The sequence below is a fragment of the Hipposideros armiger genome, unplaced genomic scaffold, assembly GCF_001890085.2.
Source record: "Hipposideros armiger isolate ML-2016 unplaced genomic scaffold, ASM189008v1 scaffold_81, whole genome shotgun sequence".
Taxonomy (NCBI): Eukaryota; Metazoa; Chordata; class Mammalia; order Chiroptera; family Hipposideridae; genus Hipposideros; species Hipposideros armiger.
Genome location: NW_017731431.1, coordinates 1,449,955 through 1,470,515, shown reverse-complemented (window position 1 = coordinate 1,470,515; position 20,561 = coordinate 1,449,955). Strand labels below are relative to the sequence as shown.

The following is a 20,561-nucleotide window of genomic DNA, read 5'->3' as shown; positions in this document are numbered from 1 at the left end:
TCTAGACTTCAATTTCCTCTTTATAACTCATAGAGGTGTGGTGAGGTTTAGATGAAATATTATATGAAGAACTCATAGCACAGTGCCTAGCACATAGTAAATGCTCAATAAATAGTCACTATTGTTTCTTAACTCCCACACTCGGCACTTTTGGGCACCTGATTTCCCCAGTGCAACAGTTTTTTGTTGGTAGTAATTGTAATACATTTCATTACAAATACTTCCTTATGCTGTATTTCTTTCTACTCCAAACTCATTTTAATTTGCTCTGTTACTTTTTAGCCTCTAAACTCTATTGCAGTATGGCCAATACTTATTAAGGTAAGTTCTCTATTGCTAAGTCAGCAAATGGGGACCATAGAGCAACACAGACCCAACTCTCTGAGAGGAGTTCAGCCTTCCTGTTTCCCTGTTCTAAACTCTAACAGCTCAAAAGATGTGTTCGGATGAAAAGCACAATAAAAAAAAATACCCACTTAAAGACATTTCAAGTACGGTTGATGTGCTGCCAAGAGGAGCTCTGAATGGCGGATTCACCAAGAACAAAGCATTTGTTTTATTTTTAGAATTCTATTAAATTGAGCATTTCGTTTGTATAGATTAAAGGGCTAGCTGCTGATGGGAATCACATTATGAGTTCCATTTTCCTCTTCCAAACTCAGACACAAAGAAGAGTCTGACCCTACCTCTCTCCCTTCCCTACAGGGAGGCACGATCTGTGATCACACACATCCTCAAAGTTAGGTGCACGCATAGCAAAGCCATGCAATGCTTCCCTGTGCAGCAGGACACAATAAACGACAGTAAAACCTTGGATTGCGAGTCATGTGGTTTGTGAGTGTTCTGCAAGATGAGCAAACATTTCTAGTACCCTTTAACGTGGTAAACGATAGATGTCTTGCAATACGAGTAGTTGGTTTCCGGAACAAATTATGCTCGCAAACCAAGGTGTTACTGTACTTGGGCCCACAGAATTTAGACTCTAAAGCAAGTACGAGAAGGAACTTGACTTCGCTGACTTTAATAAAGGAAGGGCGCAGCCTGCTCTACTTCTGCAGCTTTCTTGAAAAGTGCCACAGTGACCTGTTTGGGACTCCACAGGTAACCCTCTCAAGGGCAACTCATGTTGCTCTGCCAACATGATCAGTACATCAAAAGAGGAACTGTGCCATATACCATTTGGCATATTTTTTCAAAATAGCTACTGATACCAATTTCCACTTGGGGTTTTTTTTCCTCCCTTTAATTAATTGTGCCAAAGCTGCACATCTCCTCAGGTATGTCAGCTCTGAAAGCACTGTGAAATGGGTAATTTGCAATCATGAGGACATGCACTTGTCAATCTCACCCATATTTGCACAGACCAAAGTAATCCTCTTATTCCATTATGGACAGTCAGAAATCATTCAATTTGCAGAATTAACCATCAGAGTATACTCTAAACTTTATAATAGTCATGCACATATTTGGAATCACTCAAATTCCAATAAAATGAAAAGAAAATTTTTGCATCACTGGCCTTCTCAGTCTTCCCTTAGGCAATATGCCACATCCACTCACGAGGTAAATGCCACCTTGCCATATGGGAAGCTCAGTGTGACACCCTTGTAAAGCAAACAGGATGTATCTTCACAACTAAAAGTTACTATCAGTTTCTGAAAAATAAATGTATTAATATTTCTCTATTTCAACTGGGAGACAGGTCTCCATGATGCCAACAGCAGCACTAATATATTTACAATCATCACATGAGTTGGAATGAGTGTACAAACAAGCAACAGTGTTTTAAATCAGTTCATGTTCATTCAAGATTCTTTGCAAGAATTTCCCCCTTCAACTCCAACACGCCCTATTCTGCTTCCATTTTAAACAAGTGAATTTTTGCTTCTTGTCACGTCCGTCTTGGAGCTGGCCCATTCTGGAGCTTCTTTGTTGACTTATGTGGCGATTCTGAAAAGACGTTGCCAGATTTCCCAACTGAGCTATTTTTTTAAACAGCTGAAGGTGATCAAATTACCACGGAAAACGTGGAAACAAAGACATACAATTGATTTGGCTCCAAAGGCACTGACTGAAATAAGCAGAGGATTGCATTAAACCGTGATCGGATTAAGTGGGAATGACTGCGCCTTATACTAAACTTTTTAATTGGATTCTAGAGTCACTGTTACACGAAGTACATGACCTTCTTTATATTCTGGCAGAGTTCCCGCCTGGCCACTGGGTAAAGCACCACATCAGAGAGGCCTACTTGATGTTTCATTTTCAGGCTCCCATGGAGTCCAGCAGGGAGAGCTGATAAGTAGGGTTCCATACTGTGAGGGGCTTACCGACTAGGATGGTCTGCTGGGAAATCAGGCTAAGGCACCCTTGGAAATGTAACAGTCTCATACTAATAAGTGGATTTGTGTTTGTTCCTTGTGGTTTTCTCCATTTGGTTTGGCAATTTTAGTCATTCTCAAAAAGTCTTTGGTGTTACATAAACATTGCCTCTGCCTAGAAACATCTTTCTCCTCCATTTTGTACGTTTCATCCAACACACTATGGAGCAGATGGCACCCCAAGGGAAAGAGATGGCTTAGGCACAAAGCCTACTATCACATTGTGATTTCAAGAAGGGAAAACATGGGTGCAAACAATAACAACCAAAAAGTAAGTCAAAAACTGTAATGTGTCGGTAAGGGTGGCAAAGTCAACCATCATCACAACAGGGACTGTGCAATACCTTTGTATCAACCCATGACACGAGTTGAAATATAGCTATAGACCTGCTGCCACACTGCATCTGAATTTGTTTCCTTACCCTCATGGGCTATAGTGACTTCTCCCTGCTCCTTCCGCTGAGATCCTACACCACTCACTGCCTCTCCTACCCATTTGGCACTTCTAGTTCAGTCAGTGTGGTCAATGGCATATCCTGACAACAACCTCCTAAATTCCATCTCTTATAACAGTCTCTATGTGCTGTCTAGCACAATATCTTACAGAGAACAGATACTTGCAAGTGATTAACTTAATAGTTCTCATTGCAATAAACTTTCATTCATCTCAAATCCAAATGACAGAAAATTAAAAAAACTGGCAACTCTTTCTAAATAAATGAGAGAAATACCTGCTAAAGTAAGCAAATGTATGTGAGTTTTCAAATTCCCAGATTATAATTTACAGCGATCATTCTGAAATTCTGTAAGTTCCTAAATCAAAGGAACAAATTATGTTACTGTTCTAGTGTTATGTATATTAATAAAATGCCTTTATTTGTTATCAAGTTATAATTCAGGCATGGCATATGTGATACTTAGGCAAACCAGAATACGAAATTAATTTCATTCTCAACCATTTATTTGGAACTACAATAATTATTGAAGAAATAAGGAGGAATAGTGCTTTAAACCCCCAGAGAAATAACTTCAACAAATCGATAATAAATATAGTATCTCCTCAATACAAAAATAAGAAAAGGATATAAACAATGCACCAATTGTTGAGAAACATTTTTTTAAAGGTTTAGTGTCACTAGTAATATCCTACTTGATTTAAGGCAGCTATCGTCATTTTTGCCTTTCAAAATTGGCAAAGATTTTTTTTTAATGACAATAAATCCTAATGAAGATAAGGTAAAATAAATGGGCATTCTTACATACTACTGGTAAGGGAGTAAACTGGAAGTGTTTATCAAGAGTCTTAAGACTATTCGTGCATTAGATCCCGTAATTCCACTTCTAGGAATTATGAAAATAATCAGAGATAAGAATCAAAAGTCTATATACAAGGATGTTTATCAGCATAATTTCTTATATTTAATTATATATTATCAAATAAGCATTTATAAATAAAAATAGACAACCAATAAGCATTACTTAAGGTTTAACCATGTGATAAAACATTATACAATTATTATTTTTTTAATCTGATGACATAAAAAATGCTACTGATAAAGTAAAAATTTATCTCTTTTAGATTAGCATGTATAGTATATGCATGTATATGTAACATATACTGTATATACATGTAAATCTAGTGAGAGGCAAAAACCAAAATGCAACAGTAGATATCTGGAAAATAGATTAAAGATGTTCTGTATGTTTTCTTCATACCTCTCCGCACTATCTAAATTTTTTCTATCATAAACACGCATTACTTTTATAATCAGAAAAATATTTCCTTTAAAAAAAAAACACTAATTGAGGCAAATTTCAGGTACTCTTACATCATATTGAAATGGTTCCCAAATTTCTTTGCTTTATATCTCCAGGGTTTCTCCTTTGAGAATAATATTAAATTACAAAAGATAAAGCACTACTAAACTTCTTTCCCATAGATTCACCTTCTCAGGCACACCATTTCTAATTTTTAAATGTCCAAATGAACATATGCTCAATCAATGCCTGCACATTTCACTTACTTTCTGATCTATTTTCCACCCTTTCTGCCTTACAGAATTATCTGTCTCTGAAGGCTTGCATGTGAACTATATGACTTTATGTTTCTTTCTTTGGAGAATATAACTTAAATTATTACTTATAATTGAAAGAAAAGAAACACTTGCCAAGTAGTTTCTTACAACAATTTAATTTCATGTGAGTTATATATGGCATATTTGTCATTGTTTAAATGGAGTAAACCTTACTTTGGGACCACATTTGTTTTTCTGGGGAACTTCAGTTTTTATACTTGGAAATTCATTCTATATTTAGCTACTAAAGTTTTAGGCATATTTGTGAATCCTCCAGGTTTAAGTTCCAAATTCTATTGCTCTTATGGCCTTTCTGTTTCTTATTTTCTTGAGGAGGGGATGGGAAGGTGAATGCTGGTGTTCATAGGTTAGATCTGAACAAATTAAACACAAAATGTGCTGCCTCTTTCATCAAATGCATAAATTAAAAACTGTCAGTCTCTTCTCCCACAATCAGCTCACTTTGGGGGAGGTGGGGAGCCAAATATAAAGAAACAAAATGTGATGCTAATGTCAACCAAGTTTTTCTTACTTTTAAAATTTTTCAACAAATAAAAAATAAAAGGCTAGTGTTATTCTGGCTCCCTCTTTTCCAGCTTCTTCCATTATTCTATCCCACTTCCCACCCTTGGAGTTCATCCCCCTTGCCTTCGTTATCATTTATTCAGCTGATGTTTTTCAAATGTATGTTCCCTTAAGAGCTCTTCCAATTCCTAAGATTGATAAGTTATGGGAGACCCACCACCTACCACCTTATATGAGGTTGAAGTTGTATTCACACAGAAACAGCTTTCTTAGCTAGTTCTTCAGACCCCTACAAAGCTGATTCCTAAACCCTAAAAATACCCTCTGGCAGAGAGGGTGAAAGAACCACAGCTCCTATTTTCAACTCCACACAAACCCTAGGAACAGAAAAGATACCAGTAATCATAAAGAAATAACCTTCCTACTACACTGGGATACTCAAGTCCAGAGGGTCCCAAAGTTCCCCCCAGGATCTCGTGGAGGGAGGAAGGGGGTGGCCACAAGGCTAAACTTCAATGTACTGTTGGAAGCTCAGCACTTTTCTGCACAACACAAAGGCACTGGCATTTCTGCAGATCATAGGAAAGTACACCCTCAGACTTTAAACTCTCTAAGAAAAGACGCAGCAAAAATGACGGCACGATGTGATGTTTTCAAATGTACAAATCTTCATTTGTTTAACTTGAATATTTTTAAATGTTCTATAACATTTATTCTTAATTAAACCTCTTTTAGATAATTAATGGTTTCTTTACAGTTGCTGTGCAAACAGTTCATACCTCTGACATATCAAATCTCACAGACATTTTCTTTAATTGGATTCATTTATTTCTAATCTCCTTAAGCCCTTACTACTGGAATGCTTGACTAAATATATATTAAACTCTATTATTTAAATGGCTAATATAAATTTGAGGTGTATTTTATGAACAAAAATTCACAATTCAACAAGTGTTCTGCCATTATTATTATGCACCTCAGTATTCAGACACTATTTAAAATTGCCTGGTAGATATGCTGTGTTTAACCAAAATAAGTCCTGAATTGTTGCTAGAGATTTTAGATTGCCCACTAAAATGTCAAAATTTTTGTTGTCTCTATATTTGAAGTCAGAGAGCTTATATAATTCTATACAAAATATAGTTACCAATAGAAATCCATTACTAAAGATAGAATAGGCAGCTGCCTGCTTTTATGATTAGTAGGACTGGAGCTTTCCTGGCCCCCATGAAGATGTCTCACTAATGGTCTACTGACTGATACTTAAAATCTACTCTTAGACACTTATTTCTTTGGCTTTGGACAGATGGCTCAGAAAGGGATAATAGAGTAAGCCTCATCTATTATCTTTCATTTACTTAGCTTATAAGCCCTTTTCCTTAGAGCAGTGGTTCTCAAATTTCATCTTGCATCAGAAACACTTGAAACATTTATTAAAACACAGCTTGCTGGTCTCCACCCCGTAGAGTTTCTCATTTGCAGGTCTAGGGTGGAACCCACAGTTTGCATTTTTCTTTTTTCAATTGGGGACTTGGGGGAGGGGAACAGTGTTGGAAAATTGAGGAGGAGGACCAGCCAAGTTGTTGTTCTTCAATCTTAGTTGTGGAGGGCACCAGTTGCCATCTGGCTGCCCATTGGCAGCTTGTGGCCTCTAAGCTCAAGGTGCTGTGTTCAATCTTAGTTGTGGGTGGGCATAGCCACCATCCCACGTGGGAGTCGAACTAGCAGCCTTGTTGTTAAGAGTGCATGCTCTATCCACTGAGCCATCCAGGTGGCAGTTCAGCTCAAGGTGCCGAGTTCAGTCTTAGTTGCGGGGGGGGCATAGCCCACCATCAAACAGGCAGTCTTGTTGTTAGGAGCACATGCTCTCACCAGCTGAGCCATTGGCAGCTCAGCCGCAGCTCAACTCGGGCACAGCATCACTGGCCCATGTGGAAATCGAACCGGTGGCCCTGTTGCTCAGAGCTTGCACTCTTAAGCCAACTCTTAGCCAACTGAGCCACTTGGCTGACCCACAGTTTGCATTTTTAAGAGCCCCTCCACCTCTTGTGCTGCTAATGTTGTCAACTAATGTTGTCAGCTAATGTTGAGAACTAGATTAGTTATCTAGGATGACAGAAACTAAAGGAATTAGGTGAAAGGATACCATAGAGAAGATGGAAAACCATTAATGAGAGAGAACATTCCAAAGACAAAATTCACACTCCCTCCTACCCCCACCCCTCCACCTGACCTCGCTGCTCACCTTTCACCAAACTACCCCAGTTCTCATCCCCTACTGCTTGCTTCCTCTCAGCCTCCTTTTGGGCACCTCCTGTTCTGCAGACCCCATAACACTGGAGAGCCACAGGGCTTGGTCTTCAGGCTGCTTCTCTCTTCTGACCCACTCTCTAGAGATCTCATCCACTTGGCAGGCTTTAAATTCTATAAGCCAATGACTTTAAATTCCATAAGTCTCCAGCCCAGACCTCCCCACTCCATAGACACCTAGATCCAACCATCTACCTGACACTTCCACTTGAATGAATGACAGGCATCTCAAACTCAACATGCCCACACATATCCCTAATTGCTGCCCCTATACAAATCTATCTGGCCTTTCACTACATCCCTCTTTCAAGCCATTATCTTCCCTCACCTAAGCAATTATAATCATTTCCCAACTGGTCTCTCTGCCTCTACCCTCCACCCTCTCCAAAGCCTATTCTCCACACCAGCCAGAATGACCTTTTCATAGCTTAAATTAGCCATGAAAGGCAAAGCTATGCCATGCCTTTGATCAGAGCTCTCCAATGGCTTCCCAAAGCCTTCAAGACCCAGCATGATCTGAGTCACCTATCCTAGCATCATCACCTTCCATTCTTCCCCTGCCTTTCTCTACTCCAGCCACAGTGACTGTCTTTGTTCATCAACTTGCCAACCTGGTTTCCACCTCAGGGCCTTTGCACTTGCTTCCTTCTGCCGGAAATGCTCTCCCTGCAAGTCTCAATATGGCTGCCTCCCTGCCTTCATTCAGGCGTCCTCACAGAGGCCTTCCTTGACCATTCCTATCTCATAGTGCTGCTTTTTTTCCCCCTTTAATTTCTTAATATTATACAACATATTGATTTGTTTATAAGTACTACCTGTTTCTTCCCACTAAAATGTATGCTCCATGAGAGTAGGGACCTTGTCTGTCTTGGTCACACAATAGCCCTACCACACAGCCTGGTACAGAGTAGACACTGGGGAAATACTTGCTGAATGACTGCAAGAAGCATCCCCATTGGCCATAGAAAGGACTATACTCTGCAACATTTTTTACCATCCTCTTAATTACAGCAACAGAAGTTAAGCTGATTCTGATGACAGAAATTGGTTTATAATGAAAGTCTATTGAGCTGACCGAGAAGAGCCGCAGATAGAAAAGGTCTTATCATGTAAAATGCCATTGAGCGTCTCTATTTTCCCCTGGTTTTCAATTAGCCCTCACAATAAAATGCTACTCTGCACTTTGCTATTTCTTTAACTGCTCTAATTAGAGAAATAAAACCGATACCCTCCTTGTGGGCTTCAGCCTTCCAGCATTCCTGAGCTGGGACCCTGCAGGGGTCCATCACCCAAATCTAGCATAACAAATGCTTCTCTTCACCAGGACTATAGTAAGATTTCAACAGTTAATAGAAATGCTGTGACCTCCAATACTATTAGTCTCTTAACAACTTCTAAAAATGAAAATGAAAAGCCTTGTGGTGCATTTGGTCCCTTCTGGGGGGAAAGAAAAAAAAAAGCTGTTCTTTTCCTGTCGTATATTTGGACACCAATATCAATTAATGGGACTGTTAAAAGTAAATCTCATGGGTTCTTACCTTCAGCCACCACAACATATTACGGTCATTACAAGCACAAAGTGTAAAGTGAACGGCTGAAGAGCAGCAACAAGCCACACACCGCTGGAAATGCTCAGAGCCAAGGATCCTATTTTCGTAATGGTTTTCAGTAGGAGGAGGCAAGAGACAGCACGTTCTCAGGCTGCATGACCAGAGAGTGTTGCTATTCTCTGAGAGATGTAAAAAGTGGCAAGGGACTTGGGTTTCAAAAGTACAAACACAGGGAGAATCCCACCTTAATGGGTACCATTATGACATCCAGTTCAATATAATGAGGCTATTTCCACAATCTGGCCAGCAGCCCATATTAGCACGGCTTTACTGATGTGGATACAACAAATTCTGTTTGAACAAGAAATCCCTGGGGGAAAAAAAAGACCCTTTCACGGGCTCTATCCATTTAGCAATCAATCAAAGGGGCAATATCCTTCTAGTCAAGACAGCAGCTCCCGTTTGAATCCTAGTAAAATATTAGATGTTCTAAGTAAAATAATGCTCTATGCGTGAGGCTTACCAATTGCTGTTTTGTGAAAATGTCGTAAGCACTAATGATCAAAACGGAAAAGGGAAGGTAGGGTCAGGACTTGAGGGTGAGCATATTACATGGCAGCTGACTAGGTTCCAAGTACACCCAAACTGTGAAGCAAACAAGTCACTTTGTGGAGACCCATATTGAACAAGAGAGCAAATAAACTATCTACAGACCTTTGCAAAATCTCTGCAAAATGTCACATTACTTGATAAATATTTGGTGCAATCATATGATTGTACCAATACTGGACTATTTTAATACACAGAAATGGCAAGTTCATACGGTTCACTCTAGTACAATGTTACCAGCTTAAAGACAGTGTGCCAAAGAGAAAATCGGCCAGGCACTGGAGTCCTGGCTCTGGGTTGGTATGCCTACTCATTAGCTGTGTTATATTGGCTAAGCCTCTTGGCCTCTCTAAGCTGCTGGCACAAAGTAACAGGCCGTCAAATGTGAGTCCTTTTACTCCCCAACCTTTCTAAGTATAGCAACAAACAGAGCATCTTCCCATCCCTCCTTCGGTTTGGAGCTGACAGTCATCTTCCAGGCTCTCCAAGGCAGCGCAGCAATGCCTGAGCATTGCCCCTTACAAAAGAAAAGTTACCAAAAAAAGAAAAAGAAAGGAAAAACCTGATATAGTTAGAAACATTTTTTAAAATGTAATGTTTGCAAAACTATTTTGAATCTAGGGTGATTCTTCAATTTAAAAATTTGCTGAGATTCATAATCCTAATAGAAGTCAACCTCCAGAATATTTAAAAATCCCATTCAAAAAAAAAAAAAAAGAAAATCACCTCACCATCCCTCAAACACTGTGCTCTCTCTGGCTGAGGTAATGAGAGCCACAGGACGTGCCCTGGACAATGTTGTCCCTGTAAGTTAAAGCTGGACTCCTTTGCCTGCAGTCAGTCACCAGTCACTTTGCTGCCAATCATAGTCTCCCTCAACACACCACACACACACACACACACACACACACACACACACACACACACACNNGACACCACCCCCCATCCCACCATTTAACAAGAGGGGAGTCTGAACACACCTGCAGGCTTATTCCCCAAGGGGTCACCCAAGCAGTGCCAAGCCACTTTGGGCTCTCTTCTAACTGTGGGTGGAGGTGCTTCCCTCCAGGAAGGAATCTTAGTCTTGAGCAAGCCTACAGGGAAATCAAGCTAAGATACAGCTTAGATTTGTGCTTATTTCTTCTTCCTGCAGATCCTGTCTTATTCGTTGTGATGTCCCCAGAACTTGGCACAGTGCCTAACACATGATAGGTGCTCAATAAATCATTTATGAATGCCTAAAAACCTACTAGTCCTAACCAGCTAAAGAAGGATCTAATAAGTCTTTCCCAATGTAGCAGGATCATTGCTGATTTCTCATTTCTGGGCAGCCCTCTGCCTTCCTAAGACTCACACACTCCCTCCTTCAGCGCAGACTCGCAGACATCGATTTTGTGTTTATTGACAGGACAAAAATTATTTTATTGCATTTCACTGAAATAACCATCCTAATAATTCACGTTTACTCAGTGTTACTTGGTGTTAGGCACAGTGCCAAGAACCTCCCACACGATCTCATTTCATGTTCACAGTGACTTTACGAGGTGGATATTACCTACATTTCACAGATTAAAACAAACAAAAAAAACAGAGAGACAGTGAAGTTGAACAATTTGCCCACAGCCACAGAGCCAGTGAGTGACAACAATAGGATTTGAACAGGCAATAGACCCAGAGCCCAAGCTCTTAACTAACATGTACATTGCATATAAAATGTAGTGAGATCTCATTTCATAATACATTTTTCAAATACTTTGTAATATATCCCTATGTTTATCAGGGTTTGAAACACCTCACTAAGAAGCCTCGGCTGCATCATATTCTAAGAACAGGAGGATTATGATGTCAAGCACAGCATGGGGAGGCTTCCTGTTCCTGCAAACCTGGAGCCAGCTGTTTAGGTACCTTGCACCTCCCTCTCTTCCATCCGCCAGTGCTCATCGTCTTTCTGTATGCCTCACATTTGCTTTCCGCAAATAAGTTTTAAAACACAACAATTATACACGAAGTATCACTCTGTGTTCATTTCAATAAGATTTTTACATGTAGTTCAGAATACTGACACCCCTTAGAACTTTAAAAACTGTGTTCTATGCCTAGATGCTAAAAAACATGTGTATTCTTAAAGCCGGTGAACATGTTGAAGATCTATCAGTATTAATTTAGGAAAGTTAACAGCCCTAGGGAAAGTGATTTCCAATCCTGATGGAACATCCTCAGTTCCAACAAAAAAAACTGAAGGTAAAGAAGGAAGGAAAACCCAGCTTAGACAAGAGCCGTGAGAAAAACAGTGTTGAATCTAATTTGAAAAGTGATACCAATTGTGTTTCAAGGAATACTTATGGAAAAAGAACAATGGGACAAATATGTGTAAGTCCCCATTCCACCTCAAAAGACCCTACCTCTGCTTCCAACCCATAAAATTCTATGTACTTCCCTGATAGCTCCACCCTCATGTCAAGCTCCTTTGAGCTCTGTACCCTGGGTAAACAGTGCCAGTGTACCATATCATTTTAAACTGTGCTAATCTGAGTTCTTAAATATTTAAATGGAACGCTTCTATCTTGCCAACAAAATTGTAAACTACTTGAGATGCCAAGCTTTCTGCTTCATGTACTCATGTAATAAATCGTTGCAATCTGCTATATTTTGTGAGACTCTCGTAATATAACCATACCCAGTCCACATAGAGTAATGGGGAATACACACAGGCTTCACTGAACACCATCAAAAATGCCTGTGTTGCATGTTCATTCACTTTAAATTGTCATTTCTGACATTGGTAAAGTTGACAGAACACTGATTCCAATGAAATTAACCTTGGAAATCTGATAAAAGCTTAGTTTCTTAGAACATTCTTTTTCCCTATAAAGCACCATTCCACCAGGTAAAGGGCCTCCATCTTGCCTGACAAAATAAGGCACGTGGTAAATGCTGGCTTCATTGTGTAAGCAGAAATCTCAGCTCGTTTTGAAGTATACAATGATAGCAGTAAAAAACAGGGTGAGCTTAACCCAACTGTAGAAACCACCACGTGGATACAAAGCGCACGATGCTCAGAGGCGTGTGTGTTGAGAAACAGGGGAAGAGACAGAAAATAAACATTTAAATTTGTGGATTTGAGGATTTAGAAATTCAAGTTAAAGAGGGAAATATTCATCCCCTTCCAAAGTATTTCAGTTGATACCACATAATTGGAGAGCGCTAAGAACAATAGTTAAGAATTTTGAATATTTTCTTTCTGTTAGGCACTGTGATAGATTGGGTTGTCAGAAAAGTCATGACATTTTTGCAACAAAAAACAGAAAAAATATGTCATGACTTTTCCGACAGCCCAATATATATATATTATCTCATTTAATCCCCATCGATCCTTAAAAGTTGGACACAAAAGTCCCTATTTCACAGATGGGAAAACAAAGGGCCAAAGGAGTAGAACTGTGCTCAAAGTCTCACAGCTATTATGCAGCAAAGAATATTCAAACTCAGAGCTGCCTGACACCAAAGCCCATGCCTTTCCCTTGCAGGCTTCTTCAAATGATGCCGTGGGTTTTTATAAAGACAAAATCACGATCCTACTGCAATATAACTTCCCAGAGTAAAGTCACAGATGGTAAACAGATGGCTTAAACTCAGCCAGACCCCAAACATTGTCAATATCCCACAAAAGTAAGTTTCCTTCTAGTCCCCCTCAGCCCTGCTGTCACCATGGACCACCGCTCTCCCCTGCCACCTCCCTGGACCCTGGGATGCCTGAGCCTGGGGAAAGGAAGTAGTGAGAAATTACTCCTTCAGACAAGGCAGCATGTTAAATTCCTCCATTAATAAGCACTCAGGTATTTCCAGGTTGCATCTAAACTCCAACCAATTCTTCCTTCATGACGGCTTCAACACAGATACCAGCAATTCAACCCAGGCGAATTCTCTTTCACCACCTGCTCATCTGGATTGATGTCACAAGCCAATGAGAACAGAGAACACAGAATAAAGCACTGAACAAGGGGAAAGTAGTAGCAGCCTTTTACTAAATTATCAAAATATATATAATCCACCACACACACACACACACACACACACACACACACACACACCTTGTACCAAATATAAAAGTGTTAGCCACATGAACAGACTAAATCAGAAGTCAAAACATGCTTTTCAGAAGTCTAAGGAAAGCCTCATTTGAATTTGTCCATCCAATCACAATAATGTACGGATCCCTGCCTTCAAATAAGGTAATGATGATCCACGTGACTCAAAGATCAGAACCTTTTCCCCTCCCAACAGCTGTGCTCAGAGAAAGCCGGAGAGGAGCCATCAGGCTGGTCACTTCGCACACACCAAGTGGCTCCACCCGGGAACTAAAGAGGAGGCCCTATGAGTCAGTGCCCTCCAGGTCCCGGAAACAACGAGGAGGGGTGGCGGCCAGAGAGGCCTGGGGAGGGGGAAGCAGCTGGGCAGCAGCATTGCCAAGGGGCCGGAGGATGACATACCTGCCCAGAGTATGTGGGGAAGCTCTCTCTCGCCAGACCCTGAATGGAGTCCTCAGGGGACAACCTTTCCTGCTATTCTCCATTGCAAACAGAAAAGGGCTAATTCTGTATCCCCACTCAATAACACCGACACACACACTACCTAAGAAATAACCCCACTGCCACAGGAGGTAACTCGTGACTCATCTAATAAAAAGGATAGCATGGCTTGCCAGCTGACATTTGTTTAACAAGAACATAAAATATTAACTCTGGTTGCAGAAATGAAATAATTAGAATAGCAATAATATAGCTGTGTAATCGAAAGGAAAACAATTCAGGAAAAAAACTAAAATGTTTGCAGGCCTCATTTTTTTCTTACAAAAAGAAAATGTCCTTCGTGGGACATAAGGGGGGGGGGAAGATCTATCCTTAATTGAATATCACTGAGAAGATAGCACTGCTAAATTTAAACCTCTAAATTGTCAATATCTGTACATACTTGTGAAGCAGACACACAGCGGCAGCTTTTTAATCTTCCATTATGAGATCAGATGAAAGCCTATCCAGGAGGTGGGTGGGCTGAATACTACAGGCTTTAGTCATTTAAGTCCATCTCTCTCTCCCAGATATTTTCTCCCCTACAGCCACCCCTGACTCCCACCCCTTGTACAGAGACTCTCCCCATACAGAGTTGGTTCCCCAGGCTTTGATTCTGACTTCACCACTTACTCAGCATATCTGACCTCAGTTTCCTCACCTAGAAAATGGGGCGTGTGATCCCTGCCCCAGCCATCTCACAGAGTTGTCAAAGGAGCTAATTAGGCAACAAATCTGACAGCACTTTGAAAGAAAAGTCAGTTGGCATAGGTACAAAAATAAAAACATAAAAGTTTGAGCATAAATAAAGAATTCAAAACTAAATATAGTTCATTTTTTTAAAAAATACAATAAGTGAAAAGTGTATGAAAGATAAGATTATTTAAACAACTACTAGTATTATGTCTTGTAAAACAGACTAAAACTCCCAGTTCTTTCTTTTAATAAAACTCCCAGTTCTTTCTTTTAATAAAGTGTTTGGTAGTTATAAAATTACAATTACTATTAATAGTTTTGGTTGCTATAAATTACTATTAATACAAATGTGTCCTCAATTTTTTTCTATAATGATTCAGTTACACAAAAAATCATTTGAAAAAGACAACTGGGGCTTTGATGTTCAATATTATCATAATAAAGATAAAACACAATTAAGGATCAAATGGGTACACATTAGCGCACGATTTTTTTTTTGTTAACCCTTTATTACAAGTCATGCTCTTACAGAAGTATATGTGGACTTAGGTGAAACATGATTATTAGTTTTAATGATCAAAAAATCTATGCAGGGCCAGCCGAGTGGCTCAGTTGGTTAAGAGCTCGCTCAAGAGTTTGAGCTCTGAGCAACAGTGGTTCGAGTCCAGCCAGAGCTGAGCAGCCGCTGAGCTGCCAACAGGTGGCAGGATGGCTCAGCTAAAAAAAAAAAAAATCTATGCAACAAGCACTCCATAGACTTAAGGCATGAGAGTAAATTATTTTATATTTGCTGTAGCTTAAGTCAAAAGGTGCTTCATTTGACATTATTTATAATATAAAAGAGTGGTTTTGCTAACCAGGAAAAGAAAATGTGTTTCTATAACTATACATATTATTGGTCAAGTTTTTAAAAAGGATTTTCTAAAATGTCCTAGTAGCAGTAACTATAACATCACTGGGCCTTTAATTTAAAAAAAACGTAAATGCCAAAATTAACTCAGTATTATTTTACTTGAAAGAGCAAATTAATACGAGCATATTTTAATGTTTGCTGCTTTATAGGAGGATATGTAAAGTTTTACATTCATAGAATATGTTAATACCCTTTTAATTGTGAGAACTATAATGGTTTCGCACAAAGAACAACAAAAATTATGGGACCTGAAATACTTAAAATGTAGAGACCCTGTTTTCTCCTTTTACATGAAGTAAATATGTCTCCTTTGGCATTTGGATTTTCTATAAATTCAAAAGGGTTATTTAGTAGATGGCAAGAGTCATGTGGACCACTAATATAAATTATCTCTAGTTGGCTTTTTGCAACACTGAAATAGAAATTTTAACACAGAAAAGTACTTCTTTCTATGTGTTCAGTGAATCACTCTAAAATAGTATATGAGGTTTTCCACTAGAATGGTGGTGGTCCCTCCTAAACTTAGGAAATAAACAAGCAGAAAAGCCTTCTTTAGCAGCAAAAAATGGTTGAAGATATTAAATCTGTCTGGTTCCAAAATAACCAAATCACTCTTGAAAACTTCTCTCTCTTTCTTTTACTTTCCAGGCAAAATATCAGAATTGTATTAGCTTGCAAGTTTCATTAGAGAACTCTAGTTTAAAATACACTAACATTTACAACTATAGCCTATAGAAGTCCCCTCTCAAAACATCTTCTATCAATCAGCCTGAGATCATACATCAGGGAGTACTTGGTGAATTTCAGTAGCACGTTGTTTTTAATTTTATCAATAAACTAGCTCTCATGTATATTTTTTCAGCCTTCTACATACAGTAATTTTGAACTTTTTAAATATGCCATCACAAATGGTACAGTGACTGTGTAGGAAAATTTTATTTAAGGATGAAGTATAATATCTGTAGTTTACTTTGCAATGATTCAGCATGGAGAAAAATGTGCATACAAATAGAAACACATAGAGAAATTTTTGATACATAAAAGCAAATATGGCTTATATTACAGATGATGTGTGTATGGATATTCATTATATTATTGTTTCAACTTTTTGTATGTTTGAAAAATTTATGTTTTAAAATACTTTAAAATTGAATTTTTGCACCTCATTGGTTTATCCTCAGAGGAGATTTTTTAAAGTTTTATTTTTAAAATATATAAAGTTTACAAACTAAAAGAGAATCAAAACTCTTCACTTTTCTAGAAATTACCTTTTGTAGTTTATTGGGTATTCCACATTTTCAATTTTCTTCACTTAAGTAATGTTTTCTGTCTGAAATGGCTATTAGTAATTAATACCACTAATTTTAAAAAATTCAAGGAAATATGAATTTTTGAAAGTTACTTAGGTTTTACAAATTAGGCTTTCCTTTTCCCCTCCATACTTTTCTAGATGTTCCCCAACATTCACTGTTACTAGACACTAGCTCCATTCTATATCCTCTTGAAAATAATCAGGGAGCAGTGCCTGTCATACTTAATACTTACTTCAAAGCCTGTAAGAAAGATTTTGCAATTTGTAAGAAAGGTTTTCTTTTTTAATGTGACACACAAACCTAACAGGGCATGTGTGTCTTATAGAAAATCATGAACTGGTCAGGTTTTTTGTTTGGGGTTTCTAATGGGTTTGGGGAAGTAGTTGCTTATTGATTTCTGTTTGTTTGTTTTTTGTTTTTTGTGGGGTTTTTTGTTGTTTTTTGTTTTTGTTTTTGTTTTTTTAGTTTTACTGAAGAGCTATAGAAGCTTTAGGGAACCTGAAGGGCCCAGAGAAAAACTAAGAGAGTTTTAAAATTTTAATCATAGTGTCTTCTCACTCTCCTCTCCAGTATTTCAGAACAACAATATTTGTATTAAGATCATACAAAAGCCATTAAAGCACCAGGGCATACACCACCTACTTCTAAAATTCCTATTTGCTGTTGCAGTTGCTGATTAAAACAAGGTTACTGAAAAGTTTTATTCATCATTGCTTTTGTTAGATAATAATGACTAATTTTTCTAGGCATATTTTAACTTCAATAATAAATTTACCATCAAGAAATTAGAAAAATAAGCTTCTGCAGCTTCCACCAAAATGTCACACCTTTATTTGATGAATGCTTAGTTAAAATTCTCTCTACTTTCATGACATGAAAATCCCTTCAAAATGTATGCTATTAAAATGTCTAAATTTGGAAAACATCTGGCCTGTCAAATTATGGGGGAGGGGTGCGCTTGTGGTTTTTAAGTATATTGTTTGAGGTGGTGTATTTGGAAAGAATTCACTTATTCTCAGGCTTCATAGAGAACCCTGAAAACAAATGTATGTGGTAGTTCACTGCTACCATAGAGAATCAATAGCCATCTATTTAATTTGCTAAGACAATGTAAATTAGTAACTTCCAGCCAGATGTGTGATATACACATCAAACAAACTGCAACCTGTTCATTATGAAAACCCTGTCAACACACACAGAGCCACTTGATGACATTTTATCTAAGGCAGTTTCCACATTTGCAGCTATAAAAATTGTCCTAAGAATTTTTATACAAAGAATTGGAGCTGAGCCTCATAAAAGGGTAATCAATTTCAGCTTTTCATCTTGTGTGCGTCTGTGCTTATTTCTATTTTCATTTAGAGGTATAAAACATTCAGAAAAAATGTGTGCCATGTTATTTTTCCTTCTGTAAATCATTTATCCTCATTACATCTTTTTAATCTGATGTAAACTTGGTAGCCTAATCCTGCAGCCCTGAAGAAGTGTGTAAAGTGAAGAATGACAGAGTCAACAGAAGAAAGAAAATACACTTATCCACTGGAAAACAAAACAGAATATTTCAAAATGATTCCAAACATAAATTAAGTTTACCCATTGGGAGGTCTAACTTGCATTCTGATCATTTATATGGGTCTGTGTGACTATAGACCCTGCTGTTTGATAAAAAATGATTACTAACCACAGGCACCCACCAGAGAACAGAGTGTATGTATAATGCTTGTGATGTCTCAGACATATAAAGCACCGTCTTAAAGAATGTCCATTTCCTTTCCATGGTAAGCAGACATCATTTTTCACTCTTTAATACTTATGCTTCACAAAGTGGCTTATTTATGAATTAGGATTTGTCATTTTCTCTTGTGTTTATTTTAATAATATGAAAAACTGCATTCATAAAATAGATGGCTTTTTCATGATACCCAAAATATTACTGTTTCCTGCTCTGTATTAAAATCCAAAGCCTTTGTGGTATTACAAAAACCTGATAGTATTTATTTTAACACTGTTTACTAAAATGAAAAAAATAAATAAATAAAACGATTCTTCCCCATAACCAGCTATTATTCTTGAGTACTGAATTCTTATCTAAACTAAATTCATTCTCCAAGTCTATTGAATTAAATTTCCTATTAAACAGGGCATAAAGTAAACAGTCTCATTGCCAAGCATAATATTTCCAACTACTACATTTTTAATTTGGCATTTTAAAAGAACATGGAATGAATCCAGTCCTCATCACTGATAGTATAGGCTGATTCCAAAAAGCACCCCTTAGCCAGCTTCCTAACGTCAAAATAGCATTTCTACTAAGTACCTAGTGTGTCAACTCTTCCAACGTAAATAACTCCTGAGGTGCTCTAAAATCACAAGAATTTCAACCTCAACAAAAAGAAAACCAAAAAAAAAATGGCAACTGCGTACACAAAAGGGTTCTTCATAAAGGCTTCAACCTTTTGACTTTCACAAACATTATACAGAACGTGCTTTCTTCACAAGCCGCACGCGAGGCCACGTGATCAGCCTCAGGGCCACACGATTATTGTTTCTAGAAAGAATACGGCTCAAATGCGGCTTGCCTTGGCCTCCTAGCCAGCTGCATCCGCAGCTCGCACAGCGAGGCCGAGGCCGGCTGCTTACCCAGGGATGCTGTCAAACGACGCGTGCGGGGCCCGGGCGCAGGCCCAAACTTGCAGCACTAGCTTGGGTCCGTTTGCTTTCTGGAGGTTAAAGTCAGACCCTCTTGGTCACTAAAACCTCCTTTGTGGTTCAAGAGAAAAATCACTCTCTCAGAACTCTTAACTTTGATTGGAGACTCTGTTTAAAATTAAGAACTTCAAACCCAGATTTGAAAAAGTGAAACAGATGTCCTGTTTGTTATCCATAAATGGCTCCGTACGTCGGACCCTTTCCTTTCTCTCTCTCTTTTTTTCTTTATGCCGCATTAAGTTTTATTTAATGCAGAGTTCGCTTAAAAGGTTAAGAGAGAGAGAGTAGAAAGTAAATATGGACTGTGGATGGAAAAAGTCCTAAATCTTTCTCTAGACTATAACGAAGGAAACCTCTTCATAAAGATGAAAGTACTCAAGCTGCCGCTGCCCAACGCAGGCAGCTCTCGGAGTCAAAGCCGATTGGATCCCTGCCTCGCTTAAGCCGGCGATGCCCACCACCTGCACCCTCGTGGAAACCAGGGTCGCCTGGTGTGGGCAAAGGGGTCCCAGACTTGCACTCACGTGAGAACATAGTTGACACTGACGATACAGTGTGGCCTGGACGAGCGGCTGTTGTGCACGATGGTCGCATAGCTCTGCACCCATACCCAGCCGCCGTGCTTCGCCAGGAACCTGTAGTACTTGGTGGTCACCTGCCCTTTCACCAGCACTGATGGAGACACAGAAGGCAGCTGGTGGTGAACGAGCCCGCTCCTGATCGGCGCCAAGTGTAACCCCTGGCGGTGCGAGTGCAGGTCCCCTGTGGGCCCTAATTAAATCTCGCCCAGGTAGGAGGCAGAGACAACACGCACCTTCATAAACGAATTGCTTGTCCTGTTAATTTGCATGGAGTCCTCAGTCTCTCAGGATTAGCAAAAGGGGGAACACTTTAAGTTGGAGGACCCTCCCC

General features: G+C 38.9%; 1 protein-coding gene across 6 annotated transcripts in view; it reads right to left on the bottom strand.

Annotated features, from left to right (window-relative positions):
* SIM1 (SIM bHLH transcription factor 1) overlaps positions 1-20,561 on the bottom strand; it is a 101,389-nt gene that overhangs the window by 34,322 nt on the left and 46,506 nt on the right. For all 6 annotated transcript variants that reach the window (XM_019643635.1, XM_019643634.1, XM_019643630.1 and 3 more), the window contains one exon: positions 20,174-20,321. In XM_019643635.1, coding sequence (XP_019499180.1) covers positions 20,174-20,321 — 148 coding nt within the window. The remainder of the gene's footprint in view (positions 1-20,173; positions 20,322-20,561) is intronic.